At 36.3% G+C, this 27,258-nt stretch overlaps 1 protein-coding gene across 3 annotated transcripts in view; it reads right to left on the bottom strand.

Annotated features, from left to right (window-relative positions):
* Positions 1-3,835: 3,835 nt before the first annotated feature.
* Positions 3,836-27,258, bottom strand: part of homer1b (homer scaffold protein 1b) — a 36,426-nt gene continuing 13,003 nt past the window's right edge. For all 3 annotated transcript variants that reach the window (XM_081365814.1, XM_081365815.1, XM_081365813.1), the window contains 7 exons: positions 21,241-21,372; positions 16,417-16,509; positions 15,879-16,036; positions 7,337-7,493; positions 5,983-6,093; positions 5,782-5,862; positions 3,836-5,076 (listed from right to left, as the gene is read on the bottom strand). In XM_081365814.1, coding sequence (XP_081221940.1) covers positions 4,888-5,076; positions 5,782-5,862; positions 5,983-6,093; positions 7,337-7,493; positions 15,879-16,036; positions 16,417-16,509; positions 21,241-21,372 — 921 coding nt within the window. In that variant the 3' untranslated portion in view covers positions 3,836-4,887. The remainder of the gene's footprint in view (positions 5,077-5,781; positions 5,863-5,982; positions 6,094-7,336; positions 7,494-15,878; positions 16,037-16,416; positions 16,510-21,240; positions 21,373-27,258) is intronic.

Raw genomic sequence — 27,258 nt, forward strand, 5'->3', positions numbered from 1 at the left:
TTTTATTTTTAGCAAATAAATGGTAATGTAAATGAAGTTTCACTCTACAAACACAAACGTGTTTCTGTGTATCCATCCTGGTTTGTTCTTAGAAACTAACTGTGACTTTCCCTGACTGTAACGTTTTAAAAGACATCTAGATTGAGGTGAAGCAGACTGGAGCAGTTTAATCTTCAGGGAAACTGAGGCTAGGACGGGCCAAAGGGCTCATCAGTGTCCTCAAATTGAACTGGTTAGACATATTGTCAATACCTACAACAGCTCTACTGGAAAGCAATGCATTCCAATCCCAATAGCCTATTTAAGAGGAACAAATCCATATCCAATACAAAACATTTATACAAAAGCCATTATGTGAGTCATTCTATAATTTAGGGTACATTTCACATCAGCGTAAAAATGTGTAAAAACAAAATGCTTTAAATAAATAAAACAGCCATTGGTTTCAGTTACATAGTTTATCAGTGTAACGTATCCGCTTACAAAGCTTAATCATTAAACTCATGTTAATCATTAAACACGAAAAAAACATGTTTTCCCTGGTGGGTTTGTCAACTATGTTACAGACAAACTGTATGCCATTACACACACTGATTAAGTAATACATTTTTAAGGGACTGCAATATTTCTTTCTTTCTCTTTTTGCAGATGTGTAAAATTCTCAACATAGTCACTAAGGAAAATCATTTTTTACCATAAATCCAAAGATTAAAGATCATTTTGATGATTTTAAGAATGTTGTGCAAAACGCAAGTTCATGTGGATCCAAACTAATATTAAAAGCAATATCTAGATATTTAACAATGTAAAAAATCTGTCAAAACAATGACAGTAGTTGACGCAAATAACATAGACAGGTAACACAGTTGGCCATTTCCCCATTTTGCATCATAACTTAAATGGCAGGCCTTTGTCTGGCCAATCAAATGTTATTTTCTTGATCAGATTAACCTAAAAAAATTATATTTATTTGAAATAAAATGATAAAAATATTGCAAACCATAACCCAACATAGTTGGGGGGCAATTAATATACTCTTTGTCCTTGACAATAGGTCATTGGAGATAAAATACAGAAAAAAAGAAGATATTTGCCATAGAATACCCATAATGCACTGTAAGGGTCGTGCCGAATGAATTCCCGCTTCTCATCAGAAGCTGAATCATCCATCCATCCATTTTCCAAACCGCTGGTCCAATGTGGCTACAGCGTAATATAAACTGACCGAGTATCCTGACTTCAGAGAGCGGGCATCGAAAAATGTTTTAATTTAACGGACATTTCACACAATTTCAAGCAAACAAGGTGCATAAAATATTGATAAAATATAATGTGAGATTATAGTAGGCCTATGCATTCTCTTAATGTTTAAAATGTGATATTTCTGAAGACAATTGTCAGGAAAAAGTACAATTATCATCAATAAAGGTGTAGGCTACACTTAATTATAGAATGACATATTATGCAGGGCCCAACAACACATTTTTGGGTCATTTGTTAATATTAATTTATGAATTAATTAACATGAACTAACAGTGAGCCATTTTTTTGAGCCATGTAATCTTTGTGGATGTTAGTTAATTAAAATAAAATGCTTCATTGTTTGTTCATGTTAGTTCACAGTGAATTAACTAATGTTAACAAATACAACATGAGAATTTTAAAAATGTATAAGTAAATGTTGAAATTAGCATGAACTAAAACTAATAAATGCTGTAGAATTATTGTTCAGTTAGTTCATTTTAATTAATATAGTTAGCCTAACTAATGTTAACAAATGAAACCTTATAAGTTCAGATTTTTACTGCTCCCACCCTAAAGAGAATGATATTTTTATTTTTTGCTAAGCATTTTTCTAGAATATTTTTCATTAAATGTTACATTTTCTTCATAAAAAGAACATTTGGAACAAACGGGCTTATTGGAAAGCAGACAAGAGTGACTGATGATGGAGGGTTTATTTTTATGTTGGAGAAATAAGGCCTAGTTAAATAACTATAGCCTATGTATTCAGTTTACTGACCTCTTAATTTTAACATTTTCCTTGCTACTCTGATCTGCTTCTCCACAGGGTTTCGCACCTGGATCCAGCTGTCGGCATGATCAAGACGATGTTCCTCTGCTTCAGTATACACTTTATAAATGTATCACATATTTCTTTAAATTTCTTTTAGAACTGTTTTAATTGTCCTTGCTTTTACTTTATGATTATTTTAATTCCTTCCCGTAAAGCACTTTGAATTGCCATAGTATGAAATGTGCTATAAATAAACTTGCCTTACCTTGCCTTTATACTTTAGCCATTATCATTAGAACAGCACTGCCTCTGGAGCACAGGCCTACAACTAAAACAGTTTCTTTCTCCATGCTATCTCCACCTTAAATACCTAGAACACAATTACCTGTTTTTATCATTCATAATTCAGTAGCCTACCTTATGGCATTTTTGCCACCTGAGTGTTGGACAGTGAATACATACTTGCATGTGAATACATATTACATAATGCACACATTTGTACATATGTGTTCTGACCTAGATGTATAACCTATTACTTTATCGTTTTTTATTTTATTTTTTATTCTTACTTTTCTTAATCTTACTTATTTAAATGTTCTTTCTATCTTCTTGTGTTATGTATGTATGTATGTATGTATGTATGTATGTGTACCCAGAGCTCCCGAAAACCACACTTAGGGTGTGTTTGCGCACACTTTGCGAATAAAGCTCATTCTGATTCTAAATGACACAAATTATATTCTAGTTCTGCTTCCAACCACAAGGTGTCCCTCTACCACAACTGAAGACTTGCACCACTCTAATGTGTTACTGACCTGCACACGGATATTCTAGACGTGTTTACTAGACGTGAACATTCTAAAAAGGGAATGAAATGGCTTCTTTTGGGAAGTTAACCTTCAAACCTAGTGTAAAAGGTTCAAGTTTAGGATTAAAGAAATGGTTCTCGACCAGGGGAGCAGATCTAAAATAAGACCAAACAAGCATTAAAATAAGCTATAAGCTAATATACTGTAAAAATATACTTTGATTTGATGGTTCACCTCCTACTAACTAAGTAACTTGTCAACTACATGCCAACTGAGTATTAGTAGACTGTTAGGTTGTGGTTAGGTGTTAGGGTCCGGGGTAGTTGAATAATTTGACATGTAAGTTGCAAAGTTATTTATAGTCAGTAGAATGTCTGTTGGGGGACCAACAAAATGTTAGCAGTCTACTAATACTCTAATAACATTTAGTTGACATGTAGGTGCAAATTTGCTTATAGTCAAAAGAATGTCTAGTTAACCATCAAAGGAAAGCCTAATTTTAATAGTGTGATTTCTAAAACCTGGAAAAGTACAATCTCACAACTCCATGGGCATTTTTGTTCAATATAATTTTTTTCCAGTTATGCAAAGAAAAAGAAAAAAAATCCTCATTCTTAATACTTATCCAGTAAATCACTAGAAAAGTCATGGGGCCTTCGGATGTTGTTTTAGACAATGGGGGTCTTTGGTGTCAAAAAGGTTGGGAAGTAGGAACCACTGAATTAAAGGTTATTTCTTTCCCTCTTTTTTTCTGTTCCTCAGCTGTTGCTAGTGTACTTTACACAGGCGGCAGGGGTAAAACCAGGATATTATCGCGGGTCCTTTGACAAAAGAGGTCTGCTATGAATCATATTGCATACTGTAACTTACAGTACTAAGCCAGAATTCTGCACTCTGTGAGAGAAAGTTGTTGTTTCTCTCACAGATTGGGGGTCTGAATGTTATACAACCTTGGTGTGTCACACTATCATTTTCTCGCTTTGTTTCTAAAGAACAATGCAGTCAGATATCTTTAAATAGTCTTTATTAACATTGGGAAATTGAAAACAGAACTTTCCCACATATAAATACAATCATACTGACAGTGATCTATGTATCATAATACCCATCAGCAGGATGGACTTTTTAAATATTACAATAATATTGTTATTGAAAATTGTAAGGAATTGAGTACATAATTGCATTTGGTAAGTCAACAAACAAAGGAAGATCCTCGTCTTCAAGAAAATCCTGAAAAATGTATAGATACGGGTTATTATAAGACCAGTACGATCCGAAAGCATTACACTGGTCATTGGAGAAATCCGGAGTTTAACTATAGCGGGCCATAAATTCGTCTTTTCCACTGTTTGAGTACCTGACGGACGCACTGAGGTGGCTCGCACTAATCTGGCATACAAACGCTCACACTACTATTGCTCAGTGTATATTACAGGCCTAAAGCATATGCCACATCTACGTCTCAGAGTCTGCTAAATGTCAAGAGCTTTTTAGGTCAGCGGTTGAGTATCCTGAAACTTTGACTGACCTAACATTGAGGCAGTTTCCATGAAGGGGAAGAGGCAAGCCAACAACATTTGGCTACAACATATGGCTCTGAATATCCAGTCTTAAAATACGACTGAAGATCCAGTCAGTGTAATTGTGTAGTGTCCTCAGCAGCATAAGAAACGTCCATTAACGCCAAACAGCCAGGCACACGAAACCAGCACCTTTAAAGAGTAGGAGCCTATATGCAGCCATGTGTTTTTCGCAGGCTGCCTAATTTGGGATTTTGGGATTGGGAATTCAAGGAAACATCAATAAAAGTACAGGAGTATTGTTGACAATAAAACTTGGTAGGTAGCAGTGGCACTGAAGAGAACGAACCCACCTCAAAAATACAAAATCAAGTGCAACCAATGGTTAATCATTCCGTGTAAGTGAGTGAAGGAGAGACCGACGGTCGAGGCGTCGCTCGAAAGTACGCCAGACTCTCTCGGCCTGAATCGGATGCTGTGTATTTCATAAAAGGAGGAAAGTGGCATTAAAATCAAGTTTTGAGGCTAGAGGTTGAGGAGTCTAGCTGTCCTCTATGAGCTTAGCTAGGTTGTCTCTCAGCTCTGTCAGCTCGAAGATCTTTCCATCCAGAATCTCCAGCAGAGTTTTGAGGTTCTTGCGGAGGTTCTCTTGATCTACTTGACTTGACTCCAGACGCTGCTCCAGATCAACCAACTGTTCCTCAAGCTCCTTGTTCCGCAAATCTGTGTCCTGCAACACACAAGTATGCGTTCACAATAACACCTTGTTGAATATTTAATTTCAAAACCATAATCACTAATAGAGAGTCCCCCTCCCTTTGCTGCAATAACAATATATGTTTATTATATTGATCGTGCAAACACACACAAATCTTTTGTAGCACTATAAATGTCTTTACAGTCACTTTTGATCAATTTAATGTGTCCTTACTGAATAAAAGTATCATTTTCTATAAAAAGATTATAATGACTGATCAATATATGTTATACATACTGTAATATTTCAATGACTGTTTCACTGTTCTTACAGACATTCCACCCAGCAAAAACTCATTTTCGGTAGATGGCACAAAAATAATATAAAACAAATTGTATTATAGGCTACTATTTGATCATTCAATAGAATTTGTGTGGTGAAAGTGAAAGTGGTATATTTGAGTGTGACGAAAAAAGGATAAAAATCCGAATGCAAGTGGTCACAGAAGATGCATTTGAAACGCATGAGATTACCAGGTGTAACGGTAATGCGTCTTGGCTGACCACTTGTGATCGGTTCACCGAAAACGGAACGTAACACTAGGTGGAAACATGCTTTCTCTCTCGCTCACTCGATTTCCGGGATATTGTATATAAATTGGGGGCGTCAGGGAGCCGCTATCAATATGTGGGAGACTCCCGGACCTTCCGAGAGAGGTGGGATGATGTCTGTTCTTACCTCTAATTTTTTAGTGAGTTCATCTTTCTGAGTTTGAAGCTGCTTTGCATTTTCTATTTCTTCTTTCAATCGCACCATTTCCTATGAAAAACAAGTAAGAAAGAAGTTTTAAATGGCTTAAGCATCTGGCAAAGCCAAAAAAATGATAATGAAAGAAGGATGTTAGTGATATCATTGACCATACAACATAACAAACAGTACCTCTTCTTTTGCCTTCAGTGTACACTCCAGCTCCTCTATTGTTTGGTTCAGCTCCGTTTTCTGGGATTTGATCACATTGGTTTGACTACTCTGACTTTCCAATTCAGAAACCTGCAGACCAAAAAAAAAAACAGTTCACAAATTTAGTTTAAAGGTCCCGTATTATGCCCCTTTTCACAAGATGTAAAATAAGTCTCTGATGTCCCCAGAGTGTGTATGTGAAGTTTTAGCTCAAAATACCCAACAGATCATTTTTTACAGCATGTTTAAATTGTCATTTTTTGGGGCTCAGAAAAACGCGCTGTTTTAGTGTGTGCCCTTTAAATGCAAATAAGCTGCTGCTGGACGACACAGGGGGCGGAGCTTCATGAGCTCGAGCTCAGTCTCTCAGGACAATTTCATCTCACGGAATGATGATAATATCAGAAACTCTCAGTAACGGTGTTCATTTCGAGTCGGACAATAATGCCTACAGAGTCAGAGTGCTGTATAGAGATGGAACAGGTATAGTTTAGTAGTTTAATTACGGTTATTATAACGTATTTGTCATCTGCTTGTATGTTTCCATTATTTATTTATAGCCTACAAGTCTGCTGTTTCGGACCAGGTCCGAATGATGATCAAACATATACTGATGAGTTTAATAAAGTTTATTGTACATCACACAAAAGATGAAGCGTCAGCTCTTACGGTGATTTTCTGAAGTAAAACTGAGTAAACACAGTGATTAGAAGTGCGCAAGTACATAAACGAATTTCGGTAGAGTTGAGGGAGCATTCCTGTGGGCGGAGGTTAGTCAAAAAACGGTTTTAATGACGTCATTAAAGAAGGAAGTAGAGGGATGTAGTCCAAACGGGCCGTTCGATGTAGTCAACTTCTGTTAAATAAAATATCTCGCTTGGCATTGAAATTTGAGCTTTATAATTTTACAGATATTATTTATACTCTAACAACAACATTACACACTAACTAAAGTCTGAAACATGGGATCACGAAGAACGGGACCTTTAAGGTTACAAAGACCTAAACTGAAGAGGAGTTCACATTCACAACTTTGTCAAAGACATTAGAAACACTAGGAAATTTACCAACAGTTTTAGCTTAGTTAACATAAGTCCTGGAGAGCCACTGTAACGCAGAGTTTAGCTCCAACCATGAGTAATCCTGAAGACATTGATTAGCTTGTTCAGATATGTTTGATTAGGGTTGGAGCTAAAAACTCTGCAGGACAGTGGCTCTCCATGACTGATGTTGCCCCTCCCTGGCTTAGTTCAAGACAACACTAAATATATTGAACCCAAGGTTGTCGTATGTTCATGATATTGGGTTACAAGGTCAACTCTCCCCTCCTCACCCGTTTGTGTAGCCTTTCGGCCTCCTCCTGATAAGCTGCTAGCTGCTGTTTCCATTGTTTGACGTTGGCTGTGGACTCCAGTAGAGCAGCTGTGAGCTTGGCATTGTTGCTTTTTAGTGTTGCAAGCTCTGCTTCCCAGTGTTTGTTGGTAGTCGGGCTGTGGACAAAAATGAAAAACAACGTTAAAATCAACCTTGCATATTATATATCCTTGACTTTTAATGTCCATTCTTAGACTTAGGATTCAATCTATAGGCCAGGGTTTTTTCATGCCAAGAATCTTTAGATCCCCCTGTGTGGGAGTCACTTTCTAAAATATAAAGGCAGCTATAGGGTATATATCGTCCATGTATAAAATTAATATACAGATATAAATACTTTCTTCTCAAATAAAATAATTGGCTTTTATATTGTCACTGTACTGAAGCAACACAAATTATTAAAATATTATGTCGAGAATACTTGCTTTGTATTAAACTGACAGTGTTCCTTTTTTCCACCAACTATTAGACTAAAGAGATGTATAACTGTTTAAAATAAACAAAGGTATTTGACTTTTAAAAACTAGAGCTGTCAATAAAATAAAATAACTGTGATCAATTTAATTTATGACCAGTTTTTAAAGAGCAGAATGAAACAGTAATGCAGTCAAATTTCATATTAGGGCCCATATTTACCAACAGCTTGCGCCAGCGCAAACCCTCTATTGGCGTTAAAAAACTACTGACAGGATTTAAATTAGCGTTGAAAAGGCGTGGACAGGGTTATTTTGCCAGCTGACCTTATTCCATATGCATTTTTAGGAGTTTCCCTTTCAGACTGATCATTTATGGGAGGAGAGTATTTAAATGAATCACGCAAAGTGATTAACTAAGGTTTGCGCTAGTCAATTTCCTGGTATTAGCGCCATTATTTACCGTCCAGAAAAAGCATGTCTTAAACCAGACGCTGATTTGCACTGCTCTTAGTAGATTGCTTTGGTCATTATGGAAATTATGCGGCTGCATTGTGTTCTTTAATTTACACGTCATCATTAGATTGCGAGCAGAACTTTCCACTTCCATTTGTGCTTTTTTGGAATTGTGCTCTCACGCTAATCTGTCCTGTTTAGTAAATCTGGCCCTAAATATCTGACACTACCGCTCAAAAGTTTGGGGTCAGTTAGGAATACTTTTATTCATCAAGAGTGCATTAAATTGATCAAAAAGGACAGTAAAGACATTTATAATAATACTAAACTGTTCTTTTGAACATTCTATTCATCAAGGAATCTTGAAAAAATGTATCACGGTTTCTGCAAAAATATTACACAGCACAATTATTGATAATAAGAAGAAGAAATGTTTCTTGAGCAGCAAATCAGCATATTAGAATGATTTCTGAAGGATCATGTGACACTGAAGACTGGAATAATGATGCTGAAAATTCAGCTTTGACATTTAATACATTTAAATAGAAAAAATATACATTTAATTGTGATAATATTTCACAATATTTCTGTTTTTACTGTATTTTTGATCAAATAAAGGCAGCCTTGGTGAGAATATGAGACTTCTTCCCATTCTTAATGATTCTTTGACCAGGGGTGTCAAAACTCAATCCTAGAGGGTCACTGTCCCGCAGAGATTAGATAAAACTTGCCTCAACACACCTGCCTGGAAGTTTCTAGTATGCCTAGTGATACCCTGATTTTCTGGTTCAGGTGTGTTTAATTGGTGTTGGAGCTAAACTTTCGTTTCTCAATTTCAAGAACACAAAGAACGGACTTGTGTCCAAGAACACATCAAGGCACTTTCATGCGTCCTCTGTACTTGCGTTCTTGAGTATTGGGGCCCTATTTTAACAATCTAAGTGCATGGTCTAAAGCACACGGCGTAAGTATAAGGCATAAGTGCACTTATGTTGTGTCCGAATCCACTTTTGCTAGTTTAACGAGGGGAAAATTTGTCGGTGCGCCCAGCGCATGGTCTAAAAGGGTTGTCTCTATTCTCTTAATGAATAATGGGTGTGTTTCGGGCATAACGTGCAATAAACCAATCAGAGTTTCATCTCCCATTCCCAAAAGCCAGTTGCGCTCACGCCATGGTGGATTCACTATTTACACTGCAGAATTTGAAAGCTGAAAAACTGAATGCGTCTCCAGAGAGGAAACGGATCAGCTCGTTCACGAGGTTAAAGCGCGCAAGCAGACCATCTACGGGATTCCAGACACCATTTCTTTATGTAAACAATAATAATCTTTTACATTGTAATCCTTTTATTTTCAATATTTAGCATGTTTGTGTGCGCAGCAGCACGTTCCTGTGTGTGTAATAAGCAGAGTGTATGCAAGTTGTTCACCTGCCTATAGGAGCACATTAAAAATAGCAAAATAGCAACGTGCCAACAATGCGCCTGAACACACCTCCTTTTCAGACCAGCACGCCCATGGACGAACAAATGGTTGCAAATGCAGTTGCTATTTAAACAACGTGGCACACTTTGATAAAATGATAATTGCGTCGGGCTGAAACTAGCAAAAAACACTTGCATCGCGCCTGGTGTGTGATAGGGCCCTTGGAATTGAACTTCGATGGTTGATGATGAAGGACGAAAGATCAAATGCATATAGTGACCCTTCCAGGAACTGAATTTGACACCCCTGGTCTAGAGCATGAGGACTGTTAAGAGGACGTAGGAAGAATGTCATTTTAAACGTGACTGTAATTAAAGTTGGATACAAGGGTTTTTAATTCGACCATTCTGTGTTTTACCAAGACTTGGACGCAGTTCAAGAGCAATTAACAAGGGTTATTAAAAACTCTGTGATCCAGATTCAATGTCATTTGCATAAATATTATAATAAAAAGATTGATGGAAAGTGACAAGCTGAAATAGATCAAAGCAGAATGGCTTCTAAAAGAGATCTCAAAAGTGTAAAGACAAAAGGAGGAGGCTAACTCTTCGGTTATATATTCCACCATTTCTCATCAGTCCATCTGTGTTCCTCATGTAGTGACAAAGAAATCAAGCATAAATTTGCAATGTGCTCTGGTCCTCATGTACTGACAAAAAAAAAAACTTCAAATGCTGAAATGGGTGTCACAGTGCCAACAAATACATAACCAACCCACATCTCCAAAAGACTATGAGGAATCCCATCCGCTGTCATCCTGTTTAACACATCCCACCTCCTCTGCCTCCCTCCACGCACTCCACCACCGCAGCTTAACCACTCAACCACGTCGCTCAGGACACGTGCAGAGAACCAGCACAGAGTCCTCAGCGCTGACGCCTACGCTATACGGAGCGCCGCCAATTCCCTTTCATCTCCCCCAGTGCCACCACCTCTGCTGTGGCTGACGTGATCGACCCCCGCTCTGACAGACAACACCTCAACCCACACGCTCCGACTCCTACTGAAGCTGTGACACAACAGGCTGGAGACACACATGGCTATAAAGCGCCGCACACAAGGAGAAGAAATGTTCCTCTACAGGAGAAAGAGAGGAGAGAAGATCAGAGTGAAGTCTTGCAGCTTCAAGCTAAGAGAAACAGGGACTTCAGCCTGGTAAGTCAACATATGTTGTATATTACAGTATAGTATAGTTAAATGCTCATTCAGTTTTGACTGAATGGGATTTGATTAGAGCCTAAAAGGCACTTTAATTAAATCGATAATTAAACACTGACTTTTAGATTTAATAATAGTCATTTTTAAGCCAAATAAAAAAAGGAGTATTTGAACTTGATGGAAAATTTGTGCAATTTGTGCTGTTTTTTATGGACTTATTGGAAACAAACAGTTATGTTATTTGCATGTTATTTCATTCTCAGTCTATTCATGATGCATTTTTATGATGTATACTGTTTTCATGTAATAAATTATTTTTCTCTAAAAAAGTCTTTAAGCCTCTTATTCATATATAAAAAGTTGGACACTTACACTATAGGCTAACAAATGAATAGCACTGCATTAGATATGAAATATCAAACCAAGTGGTATTATTTTTAAAGGGCCATTATATATATGCAGGTGCACAGAAGCATATGGCTGTCCACATTACATAACTACAAAGAACAGCATAATGTCAGCGTGACTGTCCTTCAAGCCTACTGAATGTGAATCAATAAACAATCTCCATCTGATCATTCCACCAACAGCCCAGTAATCAACATGCAAATCATTTCAATGGAGCCACAATGCACCTCTGTTAAATGTATACCATTTAAGCCACCAATAAAATGGACTGTTTTCTTTATGCCACATGAAGAGCAGGTCGTAATGAAGTTTAAAGAGTATTGATTGGTGTACTGCACATTTTGGTGTGCGTATCATATTAAGCCCCACTGTAAATGTGATTCACGACAACTGCCCAACCAGCCCCTCAACACTCACTTTAATGTGCTGCACAAGACTGTGGGTGAGAGAATTAGTGTTTGAAGAAATGCCTTCAATTCACTCACCACGTATTAACAGCCAAAGCAGAACAAATACACTCGACAGGCTAATCTATGACCCATTGGGTCAGATTCACCACATTCATATACACGTTTTACACCTTCATCAAGTGCAGGAACAGTATTTTGAAGTCAGGTCATCTTTAAGGGAACTAATAGCATAATTTACTTCAAAATCAGCCTCACTGAAGAATGAATTGCTGATTATTAATATGAATTACATAATTATAATATCAAAGTGGTGTGAATCAGTCTTGGCAAAACTAAAAGGACAATTTGCTTTACTAAGATCACTTACTCGTGTCAAACATTTTTACGGTAAATGCATTGTTAAAATTCAAGTCGGAAAACTTCAGCAAACTGAGAAATTGAAGTGGAATGACATTTAATAAATGTATTAAATGTGATGTCAGATTTACAGATATCAACCTTAGAAACACAACTTGATGCAAAAACAAAACAAAACAAAAGACCATAAAACAAAGTCACAAAAAGATTCTCCCCAAAAAATTGGGGAGACATTTCCAAAAATGATTTCTCTACAAAGGATTTTAAAACATGACTAATAAAACAACATCACGAGAGTTCAGCTGACATAAGTATGCGGTCAAACTTTACATTAGGTGTCTTTACTATGCATTTAAATTAAACACAAAAAATATTGTCAGGTACAATGTACTTATTGTGTTGTATTGCAAAATGATTTTGCTGCCATTGTGGTGGGATACGGGTAAGTTTAGGGACAGGATTGGAGGTATGGGTATGTTAATGGGGTGGTTAAGGTGTAAGGCAAGGGTCAACAGTGTAATTATAGATGTATTTACATGCAGGTATTTTTTAAAATACAAGTACAATGTAAAAACATGTATGAACAGTAAGTGCATTGTATCAAATGATTCATTTTAATGTTAGTACATATTAGTTAAAGACACGTAATATAAGGTGGGACCAAATATGCATATCTGTCTAAAAATAATAACAGAACTTCAGATTGAATTAGTTGCATCTACAGTCATTGTTGCATAAAAGTGCATTCATTATAAAACATTGTAGTCATGTCAAACAGCTGTGAAATGATGCTATCAGTAGGAGCAGACCCGGCAAGTTTTAAGCACGTGTCTGAAAAAAAAAAGACAAAAAAAGACCATATGAATTTGTTCATAATATATGAATTCACATGGACAAAACACAATCCTATTTGAGGTCACATTGTAAACAAAAAGGTTGTGTTGATTTAACAGTGGGTTTTCTGACACATTTTGCAACAGATGACACCGCCTCCATCTTCATAAGTCACATTTGCTCCGGGTTGAAAACGTGCCACTGTATTATATAATTCTGACTTGTTTGGACATATTATTCTAGAGAAAAAAAGAAAGTTATTGATGCTTCTAAAATTCATGACAATTATAAAACCATATAGCTGGAAGAGAACTACAGTGTGGGTGTTAAATGCGGTTTGGTCCACTGTGTATTTGCGTCCAGTAATCGGTTAGTATTTTTCAAGTGGCAGGTGAGAGTGAAACATTAACCTGAGATTATGTAAGAAATGGTACGATGCTATTTTTGAACCTGAAGCACTGGATTGCTCTACCAATTAAAATTCAAGCATCTAGAGAGCTGGTGAAATGAGCTCAAAATGTTGCCTTTGCAGTCAGACTAAAAAAAGTACATACTCATATGAACAATTGTCTGAATGCTCATACTGAAAATAATTTGCTGAAGAGTGCTCAGGAAAAGTGCAATGAACCTATGACCGTTATTGCTAACTTTAACACAACTTTTACTTAAAAATTGTAGGCAACAAATAAACTAGGGATGTGTTAATATTAAAATTCTGGCTAATAAGCCAATACATTATTTAGTTTGCTTTAGTTATGACTGATAACCTACACTCTCAGAAAAAAAGGTACAAAAGCTGTCACTGGGACAGTGCCCTTCAAAAAGGTTCTAAAATGTACAATTTAGGTACTAATATGTACACTTTTGGAACCAATATGTACACTTTTGGTACCAATATGTACCTCTGAGGGACTAATATGCACTCTTTAGGTATAAAAGTTTACCTTTTGAAAAGGTACCGCCACAGTGACAGCTTTTGTACCTTTTTTTCTGAGAGTGTATAAACAGCTGATATTAAAATTCAATATCATTTTGTCAAAATAAATGAAAAACTAAAACTAAAATCAAGCAGTGCTACAAGTGAATTTAGACACCACAACATTATAATTTATAGTAGAAAAATGTATATTAATTTTGAGGTTTGCAATAGATTAGATTTAATATTGTTGTGTTTTCAAAGATTAACTTTAAGTGAGTGTTTTGAGTAACTTTAAGATGGATGCAAATCTAAATGTAAAAACGAGCTGAAATGAGCAATGCATGCAAAAAATTAAAAAAGCAGAAATTAAAGAAATAACTGTGACAAAATAACCAAAAATCTTGTCGGTTTTCTTTTCTTTTTTTCAATAGTCCACTTTAGACATTCTAACTACAAGTAACTTTGCAACTACATGTCAGCTAACTTTCATTAATTTGCAATACTGGTCAACTAACTCTCATTAGTTAAAGGTGGTATCAGTGATTTCAGGCACAAAAATATTTTTATCACATTCATCTTTCCTAACGATCTGCTAGCTGCCCGCCCCATAAGCATGCCGTCAAAAAACGCGTCTCTGTAGGCAGCCTAGGCTCTGAGATCTGCACACAAAAACAAATGGTTTAGCCAAACACTCAAAACCAAGTGATTGTTCCAACCAATCACCGACAGGGGGAGGGTGTTGTGAGGTTTTGTGCTCGTGCACGGCTGCACGTGAAGTCAGAGCTGAAAAAAAAGCTGGCTCAAAACCTCACAACACCCACCCCCTGTCTGTGATTGGTTGGAACACTATTTGTTTTGGTTTTGAGTGGTTGGTGAAACCATTTGTTTTTGTGTGCAGATCTCAGAGCCTAGGCTGCCTACAGAGACGCGTTTTTTTGACGGCATGCTTATGGGGCGGGCAGCTAGCGGATCTTTAGGAAAGATTAGATGAATGTGATAAAAATATTTTTGGGCCTGAAATCACTGATACCACCTTTAAGTTATAACTAGTTATTACTAACTCGACTGTTAGGTAAGGGTTCAGGGCCCGAAATACTTCAAGAGAAATCGAATAAACTGGTGTGACGTCATTTTGAACAAAATGAGGCCAAAACTAAGTTCATTTGAAGTTCGTATCAAGAGTTCGATACAGCTTGCCAAAGTGGAAAAGTTTGCTACGGCTGGTAAACACCTTCGAACTACCATTGGTCCATGGCGATTATGCAATAAGTAGGTGTGGCTCTGAGGCCCCGCCCCTTTTGACATGGAAATCTTATCCGGGTTCATTTCTTCTGTTCCGTCCGTCACTGTCGGACGTCCGTGAGTAAAAACATGAACACATTGGAGAGCTGCTTTATAGTAGAAAATGAGTTTAAAAAAGACTGCCAAAATGGAAAAGTTTGCTCTGGCTGGCAAACACCTTTGAACTACCTTTAGTCCATGGCAATTACATAAAAGGTAGGTGTGGCTCTGAGGCTCCGCCTTCTTTGCCATGGAAATCTTATCCGGGATCATTTCTTCTGTTCCGTCCGTCACTGTCGGACGAAGTTGTAATTCTAATCGAAAGCGAGACTGTTACTGTTTTTTCATGTTTAATACTATTATAGATCTAGTGCAGAAGTCATACAAACATATCCACATGATCAGATGCTTTCTTAATTGCTGGTTTCTTACCACTGTCATTTTTGTTGTGACTCGTGAGTATATTTTAGTATTGAGAGTAAAGCGAGCAGCACATATTAACATTTCATCTAAACGCTGCTCTCAGCAGTGTGGGTGGAGTCGGATGTTCACTTACAGTATACCACTATAGTCACAAATTTCTTTTTACCCCTAAGCGAATAACGAAGGGCCTTATGTCAGGGCCTTTAGTAGAATAAGTTGGCATAATGAGAGTTAGTTGACATGTAGTTGCAAAGTTACTTATAGTTAGTAGAATGTCTAAAGTGGACTATCATGATAACGTGTTACCTCTTGTTGTACTAGGATTCTGAAAGAGATTTTATATTAAGCCCCAGTTACCTGTGTGCAAGGGTCGGCGTGGTCGGGGAAAGGTCTGGTTGGAGCATAGAATTCGGTGACACGTCAGACAGAGTGACGTCGTCACCAGTGCCGTTGATTCGACAGAGGTCCGCAGTGACGGGTGGAGTCAGGGGGGAATGAATGTCGGCAGGCGATTCCTGTGAAAAGCGATTAATCATGGGTTATTAATTTGTTGCACCCTCACATAGTTAATACATAATCTTCTTTTACATATATAATTGTTAAGCTGCTAATTAGAACAGGGGATTTAGGAAAACTACATTTTTCTTAGAGACAATAGATTTCCCTTGGAGACTGAAATGCTGTGACCAGTCTTTGTGAACATCATTGTTCTGCACTGGTTAGACTGTACTGATAAGAATAAATCATAAATGGAATATATGCTGATTGCAAAAAAAAATGATATATTAGACTATATTCTCCTATTTTGAATAACAAGTTTTCCAAGCAAACTTCATTCCATGTAAACACTATACACTAAAACAACAGTTCAGAGTCCAGACTTTACAGGGCATACCTGAGAGGGCGAACTTGCCAGCTCCATCTTTTCTAGAGACTTCTCCTTGGCCATCCTAGCTGCTTCCTTGTACTCTGAAAATTTTTCTGCAAACTAATAAGAGAAAACAGGTTCAAGCCTTTATACATGGGATTCACATTCAGTTTGCTAACATTCCCATTAAGTTACAAATGTTAATTATGAATATTCTCTTAATCTTCAAAACATCTGATTTTTAAATGCTTCATAAACTTTTTTTTTTCTTGGTTATGCGAACATTAAGGGAACATTCTGTTTTATTCTTTTGCAAACATTATGGGAACGTTAAATTTGAATGTTCTCTGAATATTCTGAAATAAGTAGTAGCCTAACATTTAAAAAAAAAATAAAACATTAGTAGCCTAAACTAAACGTTTGAGGTAAAAGCATAAATAATAATTTTGTGCTAACTTTCTGGTGGTATAATGACCTTTTCACAAGATGTAAAATAAGTCTCTGATGTCCCCAGAGTGTTTATTTGAAGTTTTAGCTCAAAATACCCCACAGATATTTTTATATAGCATGTTAAAGTTGTCACTTTTTGAGGGTGAGCAAAAACGCACCGTTTTGTGTCTGTCTCTTTTTTTTCACCGTTTTGTGTCTAAATGCAAATGAGCTTCTGCTCCCGTCACAGAGGGCGGAGCTTCAAGAGCTTTTGTCCTTTTACCTCACACAGACACGCACTGAAAATTTCAAAAACTTTTAGCCTTTATGTTCAAACCAAAGTCAGAAAGATGGACAGACTCAAGAAGAAGTGACTACATGTAGACAACATTTCTGAATGGTTAGTTGGTGAATTTATGTAGCTTATGTGTAGTTATCTTCTAGTCATTTATTAGCATATTGATTAGCATATTCTGTCTTGATAATCTATAAATCGCGTTCCCAGGGGCGGGTTTATGTAAATTATAGGGTTAGTGATGTCACTAACCCGGGAGGAATGTTGTGTAGTCTCTACCAGCCGTTTGTTGTGGTCCTTAAAAAGCGATTTCTTTAAAAGCAAATATCTCCCTTTGCTTTGAACTTTGAGCGTTGTAACTTTGCAGATGTTTTTTATGCTCAAACAGCAACATTACACACTAATTAAAGTTAGAAATTATGTGAGTGAAAAAAAGTGAAATCATATTCAACCACCCCTTTAAAGATGAAGATTGTTACTGAAAGAATGTTTGTTCATAACTTTGAGAGAACCTTTGCCAGTTGCCACAACGTTAGCAAAAGTTTTGAGAACGTTCCCTGTTTGCTGGGTTTGGTGCTGGACTGGTCCAGCTGATGAAGCATATCAACCAGCATGATCTTTCTGGGTAAATCGTTTGACCAAAAAAGTATTCCTGGTGAAGCTAGCTAAAAAAAAAAAATCCTGATGGGGACACCAGCACACCAAGCTGGAGACTTGCATACAAAATGCAATTTGACTATCAATGCTGTTCTTTTAATGTTGATTACAGAGACAGAAATAAGAAGATCATGTTTATGTGTTTAAATGGATTGACTATTTTAGAGTGGATATGTGGTATCTCTTCTAAAAAAAAAAAAAAAGGAGCAATGGTCACAGTTCCCAATATAGACTGCTCCCATTAAAGCTTCCTGGGCTCTGGAAGGACTGAAGCAGTTTCCTCTGAATATCCAGCAGGAAGATTTATGTACACTTTTAGGTCAGGGGCTATGGTGGTTTTCCATTAACAATGTTTAAAAATCAGATTTAGAGTGAATATACCTTAGACAGAAAGTTTGTAGTATTTTAAAGTTTGAGGCATTTGTAATTAAAGAGAGTTCATCCAAAGATAAAAAAAAAATCTATGGTAACACTTTACAATAAGGTTCCATTAGTTAACGCCAATGTTGGGGAAATTTAAAAGTAATGCTTTGTAATATTGCGTCCCTAAAATTTAACTAATTCTGTTACATAGTTATTTTTTATGGAAAGTAATGTTACAATACTTTTGAGTTATATTTTCTCACCTGGACTGGGCAAGCTTGTTAATTTTTGTAATAACAAAAAAAGTTATATTTTTGGCAAATGTAAAGGACTTTCACACCAGAAGTGAAATGAATAAGCCTCAAGCTAAAGGAAATGCAGATTCACACCTGAGGGTGCAACTCAAATCAATTCTGATTTGCAGAAAAACAGGACGCAGAAGAAGAAAAGTTCAACATTCTTACTTCAGCAATAAAAACAACAACAAAAATTAAACACAAATATGATGTTTAACATCCTTACCCCACACCCCGCATTTTAGCAAGTGGGGCATAAATGGCATACCCAAAATAAAAAGGTTGCTGCTCATAAGTCATTCTGAATAGACACATAGCCAACATATATTTAGAAAGCCAACACTTGAGAGTTTACAGTTCAAGACTTAGACTCAACGAACTTTATTAAGAGTTCATTACTCATTAATAACAGTCTATGGAGATATATAAGCTCAAACATAAAATAAATAAATAAACATTAAATGTATAAAAATATGATGTGTCTGTGTTGTAGAAACTGTTGTAGAAACACAATGATGCTGAAGCCACAAGTCTGCTCATGCTTCATTTCAAATCTGAGGATGTTATCTCTAAAACTATGAATTGTAGGAAACATTTTATAAGACCGTGTCATGTGAGTTCTTAAAGAAGGCTGATAAAATGCTAATAAAATATTTTTTTGCCCTGTAATCACCCATTTGCAGTCTATTGTCTAATGTCTGGCGAGGAGAACTGTCCCATTCATGTTTCTATTGTTCTCACTCGACAAACCTTTCACAACTCTGCCGTGATTGAGACCTAATCTGCATTATTTTTTGTCATTATTCTTTTGTTTGTATAAAGCCATTATTAGCTTTTATTCTGGTGTTACATGGCTTGCCCATCTATACCACTTTGATCCCACTTTACCTTAATCCACCTATTATCTGAAGTCTTTCTGGAAAACAAACAAAAATAAGCATATTTTTGGGACCTTATGTGAATTATTTTAACAAATTAGTTTATGGAATATAATAGCTCCTGGCATATTTAAATACTGCAGAATTGCTTAATATTTAAGTTTGCAATTCACTGTTTTTATTCCTTTTAAGGAATACTTAATCTGTTTTTGTGCAAGTGAGATGAGTAAATGCGTGTTCACATTTAGTCTAGAACTACAATAACCATCACGTTTACGATTTCTCTCAACATGGAGACAAAAATGTGTCTGTCAATATATGGGGAAATAAAGTAACTTCTGTTACTTATTTGAAAAAGTAACTCAAATATGTTGTTGTTAATTAAAGTAATGCGTTACTAGTTACTTGACCAAAGTAATCCGATTACGTAATGCACATTACTTGTAATGAGTTACCCTGAACACGGGTTAACGTTAGTTAATGCAATAACTAAAATTAACTAACAATGAGCAATTCATTTGTTAGAGTATTTATTATTTTTTGTTAATGTTGGTTAATACAAATACAACTGTTCATTGTTAGTTCATGTCAGCTCAAGTCCTCTAAATAATATGAACAGATACAACGTTTGATTTTACTAATGTATTGGTAAATGTTGAAATTAACTTTAAGAAAGATTCATAAATACTTTAAAAGTATTTTTCATTGTTAGTCCAATAAGACCATGTTAACTAATGTTAACAAATGGAACCTTACTGTAAGGTGTTAATAATTTACTCACCTTCATGTCATATCAAAACTCTGTGATTTTATTCTGTGGAACATAATGGAAATTAAATTGTGCAAAAAATCATTATTGCATTATATTATTGTATTACACAAAATATTATATAATACGACGAATCAACCTGACTTAAGTTACATATAATTCCCAAAGAAGTCATTTTTATTTATATATGTGACCCTGGATCACAAAACCAGTCACAAGTCGCAAGGGTTTATTTGTGGCAATAGTCAACAATGGGTCAAAATTATCGTTTTTTCTTTTATGCCAAAAATCAGCAGGATACTAAGTAAAGATCATGTTTCATGAAGATATTTTGTAAATTTCCAACCGTAAATATATAAAACATTCATTTTTCTAAGTGGATACACCACAATCGCGAACATAACTGGACAACTTTAAAGACGATTTTCTCAATGTTTCGCACCCTCAGATTCCAGATATTCAAATAGTTGTATCTCGGCCAAATATTGTCATATCCTAACAAACCATACATCAATGGAAATCTTATTTATTTATATGTATACATCCCAATTTCAGAAAATGTACCCATGTGACTGGTTTTGTGATCCAGGGTCACATATATATATTTTAAATCGAATGAAGTAGAAATAACGTGTTAATGTAACAAGTGCACATTTTTGTAAAGTGCTATTTTATGATACTGTTATGGTCCATTTGTGTGTGTGTGTTCCACAGAATAAAGTGAAAAAGATCAGGAACTACATGAGAGTGAGTAAAAGAACATAACATTTTCAAAATGATAAATAATTAATAGTGAAAATACTGCTATAATTCACTTTGTATGAAGTAAATACAGCATATGTAAAAGCAAAGTAAAGAGGAGAGTGAGAGGGAATGAAAAAGAAAGAGAGAAGAGGAAGACTAGACGAGGTGGTGAGCTCCTGACAGTGCATCATCATAATGCAGAGGAGCGAGAGATAGAGGGAGCAAAAGAGAGGAAAGCACTGCACAGAAGAAGCCTCCCACGCACAGATGACTGTACAGCTCCTCATTAGGGCACAGTGTGTAGGTGTTCCCCAGCTCAGGAACACAGGGGGTGGAAGAGAACGAAAGAAAGGGAGAGCAAGACCTCCAGAGACACGGGGAAGAAAATGAGAGATAGGAGAGAGAAAGAATTCCACCCACCTTGGCCAGATGATGCTCAGAGGAGAAACCCAGCCCATAAACTGTGTTGGCACGGCTGTCTGCCCACTGCCCAAACTTCTGAGACGTCTTTGTAAAGGTCATGTTCGGGGTGATAGTGCTGTTTATTATTGCCTGTGAGATGAAAAAGAAAACAACTCCTCAGAAAAGAATGTGAAAACACGAGTGCATGTTTTCAATCCGGCCTTGAAGCGTTTAAGATGAAGGCCCTTTGAGAGAGCAAAAAATAGGCAGAAATAGGGTCCATAACATGAGCTGATTGAAATATTAGGTTAACAGCCAGCATAAAATTGTGTGTGAAAGAGTGTGATCCATTAGTGTATCATCATGCTCGTACAGATATGTTTTCGGAGATGTGGCCTTGGAGTTAGTAAGTTAAAATATGGCCTTTGATATTTCTAGAGTTGTAATTGTTGTTAACTATAACTAAAACTAAAATATTAAAAATCATTTTTGTTCATTGAAATAAAACTGAAGTAATATATAAACTAAATATAATATATGAAAAGCTTAAAACTTAAAAAAACTGACTCAAGTTTAAGTTGGAGTACTAAAATGATTAAAACTGAAAAAAAAAGCTAAATAGAAATCTTAAAAAAAATTAATAGAGATGACAAAAGTACATAAGAAAATTAATTTAAATTGAAAAAAAAAGCTATTTCAAAATTAATAAATACAACAGTATATAAACAATATTAAAATAACTGAAATAAAAATTTCCTAAAGAAAGAATTTCAATTTTGTTACAAAAAAAAAAAAAACTGAGTAATAGTAGAATTTAATTTAATTCATTTATTAGAAAAAAAACATGATTACCTAATAATATATAAGCAATACCACACGAGCAGCCATTTGATTTCAGCATGAAATATATTAGCATGGCTGTGATTCGGCCATGGCTATGAGTTTGATATTGCGTTTACACAACAGTTTGACGGTGCAAGTGTTTAAATAAATAAGAAAAAACAACAACTTTTGTGCAGAACTACTTCCTTCCGCCGTGAATCCAAATCTCAAGTTGACAGATTGACAGATTTTTGCTAGTTTAACGACGAAAAATGGTCGGTGCGCCCGGCGCGTGGTCTAAAAGGGTTGTCTCTATTCTCTTAAAGAGTAATGGCTGTGTTTTGGGCGTAACGTGATCAGAGTCTCATCTCCCATTCTCTTAAAAAGCCAGTTGCGCCCGCGCCATGGCGGATTCGCTATTTGCATGGCGGAATTTGCAAGTGGAATAATTGAACGCTTCTCTAGCCAGGAAACACACATCCGCACGAGCAGGATGTCATCTACGGGGCAAAGTGTATAGGGGCATATTACTAACACGCTCTTTAAATATTCTCTTAATTATTCATTTTTATTTAAAATGCGTGTTAGTAATATGCGCCTATAGGCGGGTCAACCCAGTCTATTTCAGTTGCCTCAAAATTGCAACACGACAACAATGCACCTGAACACACCTCGTTTTCAGACCAGAATGCCCATGGGCGCACAAATGCATTTGCTATTTTAACAACGTGGCGCAGGACTTGAAAATGATAACTGCGTCAGGCTGAAACTAGCAAAAACACATTTGCCTGGCGTCTGGCGTATGATAGGGCCCAAAGCTGTTCTCATGTGAACACTGAATGGCCGCTAACGTCTGGAGCTCGCATCTCCGAAGACGTCGAAACAAATTGTCAAATATGCGATATGTTTATTTATAAGTCGCATATTTGAGGTCTAAATAACTATATTCTCACCTAATAAACTCTTAAAACTACATTCCATGACACAACAACAGAAGTATTTGTAAAATGATGGTGGTTTGCCCGTCCGCCGTGACACTCTCTGTGAGAAATGTTGCAAGTGGAGTGATACAAACAGTGAAACAATTCCCGTGGTGATACTAGTAGAATATTCCATGGCTGGAAAAGGCTCTCAGCCAATCAGAAAAAGAATAAACTGTTGTATAATATAATACAACAATCCGTGTGGATTTAATGCCAAGGCACAAGGATGGAGTTTAAAGTTAATCAGTGATCAGTTATGGAGTAAGTAAACAGCTCATATGCTGTTGAATCAGGGGTCTATCTTAAAAAAATATTAAAAATGTCTAAATGAGATGGTCAGAAATGGATGCTCACAAACACTTGCCTTCAGTACATCTCAGGATGTTTCCTGCGTTATAAGCCTGTGAAATGTAATTGATGAAATGACGACAGTCACTGCCAGTGAATGTGTTTGTGTGGGTGTGAAACCGAGAGCAAATAAGGAGGGAGGAAAGAGCGAGAAGGAGAGAGAGAGAGAGAGAGAGGAGAGAGATGCACTGTGAATGTTGCACAGATTCTGTGGATCTCACAATCATAATTCGAGCATCCAGAGATTTAGAAAGCCATCAAAATCCTCTCACAGAAATCACATTCTTAATAGGTACCAGATTTCTACAAAAAAATGTATTTACCAATGAAATTACAAAGATTTCATATCATGGAGTTCCAATGGCAGATTTTTTTTAACTTGTTTTAAGCATAAACCTCATATAGTTCTTCAAGATGGGGAATGTAAAACATGAAATGGATGGATGCACAAGGCATAGCAATCCACGAAGGCTGTGTGGATAAAAGGCCTCGAGCGCTCTCATACTCCCACACACTTCCAGAACAAGGCCAATTGGCCACATACAAACGTGTAATTTCAAGCGAGAAAATCGACAGTGGGCTACCACTGTCAGCTTCCTGTGTGTGTGTGTGTATGTGTATGTGTGTGTTACACACATGTTATACAATCATTGGAAGGATGAGTGCTGTTCCCTCTGTTCTATACTTCCAGTATTCAGCATTTCCACGGATATTTAAGGTTGACCTACAGAGCACAACAGTAGGGTTCTGAAAGTAAAAATCCTATTCATTTTCAATTGCATATACAGTACATATGCCTTTGTGGAAACCAGAAATAAATTTTAAGCAATGAATATCTGGTGAATTGCTTCACATAATCCTGAAGAGAGATCCACCTATCATGAAGTTGCTGTTACCATAGTAATAGGAATCACAGGAATAGAGCAGAAAAGAGATAGTCCACATGCCCATAGTTAATTTTAGTTCTCAGCAGTCTGAAAAGCATCCTTTCAGCCAAATACTCAAATGTTTATTAACTATAAAACTGTGGTCAAAAAGATTTTCGAAATGGCTCAATTTCTCCAAGTAACATTTAGAGCTGTCAATTAGGACTAGATTTAAATGATCACAATTTGGGGAGAAAAAAAGTCTGGGTGGTGAAATGATTCTTGAGCAGCAAATCAGCATGTTAGAATGATTTCTGAAGGATCATGTGACACTGAAGTGACTGGAATTGAAAATATATTCAAATAGAAAACTGTTATTATAAATTGTAATAGTATTTAACAGTATTATTGTACTTACGGTATTATTGAATACCGTATAAATGCAGTCATGAGCATAAGATACTCCTTTCAAAAACATTAAGAATATCTTCCCAACCCCAAACTTTTGAAGAGTAATATTTTGAAATTGCGCTTTATGCAGACACCAAAAGGTTTCATTAGTTAGCATTAGTTAATTACTTTAGTTAGCATGAACTAAGGACGAACAATACGTCTACAGCATTTATTAATCTTAGTTACTGTTAATTTCAACATTTACATTATTAAAATCAAAAGTTGTATTTGTTAACAGTAATGGACTATGAACTAACTTGAACTAACAATGAACGACTGTATTTTTTATTAACATAGATTAATAAATACTGTAACAAATGTATTTATCATGGTTAGTTCATGTTAGTTAATACATTAACTAACAAATGAGGCCTTATTGTAAAGTGTTACCAACACCTCTAATAAGTGGTGAAACTGAGCTTTTAGCATAGCCTACTTTCAGAACACCACAATGGGAAGCGACCAGACACACCACCCTATAGCAGCAAGTTTTGCATGGGTAAGCAGCTCATTATTTTCTTCAGAAAATGTCAAAATATAATATTCAAATAATTAAGATATTTAGCAACTAGACTGAAGGTTTTCTAACAAATCCATGCTAGTGTTTGCTAATCTCCATCAGCGTGACTGATGTTTGCGCTGTGCCTAATGTACACATTAAGTGGGTTGAACCTAATGAAGTGATGAGCATAAGCATGCGTATGTGTGGAAGACCAGCAAAGGAACTTCACAGTTTGAGCTCTTGTGTACGAGCTGCTCAGCTAGCAGAACGCTAAGTACGCTGGAGCTGGTATTTGTCTTTATTTTCAGATGCAGACGGATTGGCTCGACGAGAGCCCTAATCAGAGTCCACGCAGCCTGCTGTATAATCACTCACTTCAGGATTGTAATTGCATGTGAACAGCTGAAAGCTGTGCAGTGGGTGGACAGCAGCGAAGAACAGCGCTGAGGCTAACGTTGTTGTTGGAAGAAGCTGTCCGTTTCATGCCACTTTTGCAATCTGTCAGGGGTTAAAAGAGAGCAGGATGTCACTCGCAATAATAGCCTAGCTGTTAGCAACGCAATTTTGTTTCCGGCACATGGCATTTGCTCTTTTCTGATCATTTAATGTCACATCCGAAGCAACAAGATACTTATAAGTGCTTTTCACACGGCGCTTAACCTTGGGTTATCGTTATTCCAAACCAACCAATCATGTGCCTCATATTCACGTGCTTTGAACAACACGTGTTGTATAAACACAAACAGGTTATGTTTCAGCATTTGAGGGAAAAAATGACAAATGGTGCTGGAAAACGAGAAGAGTTTAATTCTTACCTTTATAGTCTCAAAAGTCTAAACTTGATTGACAGTCGACAATATATAATATAAGTATGCGCATTGCTAGAGCTTTATGTAAACAGGTTGCGTGCTGCGTTCGTCCAATTAATGACACTGGCGCACCACAAATATTCAAATAAAAAATGCGAACCTGGGGTTTAGGAATATACAGTGGGAAATGTCAGCTTAAGAATAGCAAGGATTACTTGTTAACCACAGGTAAATTGTGTAAAAGCAATGAGATGTAATATGAAACGTGAAGCAAGATAACCCAGGAATCTATTTACCAGGGGTTTAGAATGACCCAGGGTTAACTATTTCAAGTATGAAAAGCCCTATATAGGAGTTTTTAAAAAAACTAATATTTTTAGTTAAGCTGTAGTTACACTGTACGCTACATTCAAAAAGTAGACTAATGCCCAGTTTCACAGACAAGGCTTAAACTAGTCTCAGACTAAAATGCATGTTTGAGCTGTCTTATCTGAAAGCATCTTGCTCTGACAATTCCTAAAATAAGTTTTATAAATTTTATTTTATGTTTTCTTGAGGCACGTTTATAAAAGCAACTTAAATGTCCTAATTTAACTTAGGCCTAGTCATGGCTTAATCTAAGCCCTGTCTGTGAAACCAGGCCTAAATTTCATACTAAATTTAAATGCAATTTTAAACATATACCTCCCACTTTTACACACTAATTTACATAAATAAATTTAGGCTGCTAAAGAGTCACACATATGCTGCCATGATGAAACAATAATGTTGCACAGGGACCTGCTTGTATTAATCAGTCAATCATTTTTTAACCTGTTCATTTATATGAAACATTCAAACAAATCCATTCTCTAAAAAAATTAACCTGATGGATTTGAACACAGTGATGTAGTATGAAATACATCATACTACACTACTACAGAAAAAAAAAAAATGCAACTGGAAAAGCGTTACTATTTTGAAAATGACTGAGCTATGTAATGGCAGCCAAATTTTCTCAAACAAGAAAAAATGTAGAGCAGGACTGAATTTAGTCAATCTGGAATTGATTGGATCGTTATTGTTTGCTATTGCTGTGATCTCATGCGAGTGACAGGTTGTCCCGCCCTCACGCCATGGTTGGTGACTTTAATAAATTGGCAAAAATGTAAGGAGGAAAGGGCTCAAAGAAGAGTCCAATCTAAAAGGAAACTGCATTTGATCAGATACCGTCAAGTGAAGTTATATCCAAGATAATGTGAATAGCACTCAGC

The sequence above is a fragment of the Scardinius erythrophthalmus genome (assembly GCF_964197995.2).
Source record: "Scardinius erythrophthalmus genome assembly, chromosome: 5".
Lineage (NCBI taxonomy): Eukaryota > Metazoa > Chordata > Actinopteri > Cypriniformes > Leuciscidae > Scardinius > Scardinius erythrophthalmus.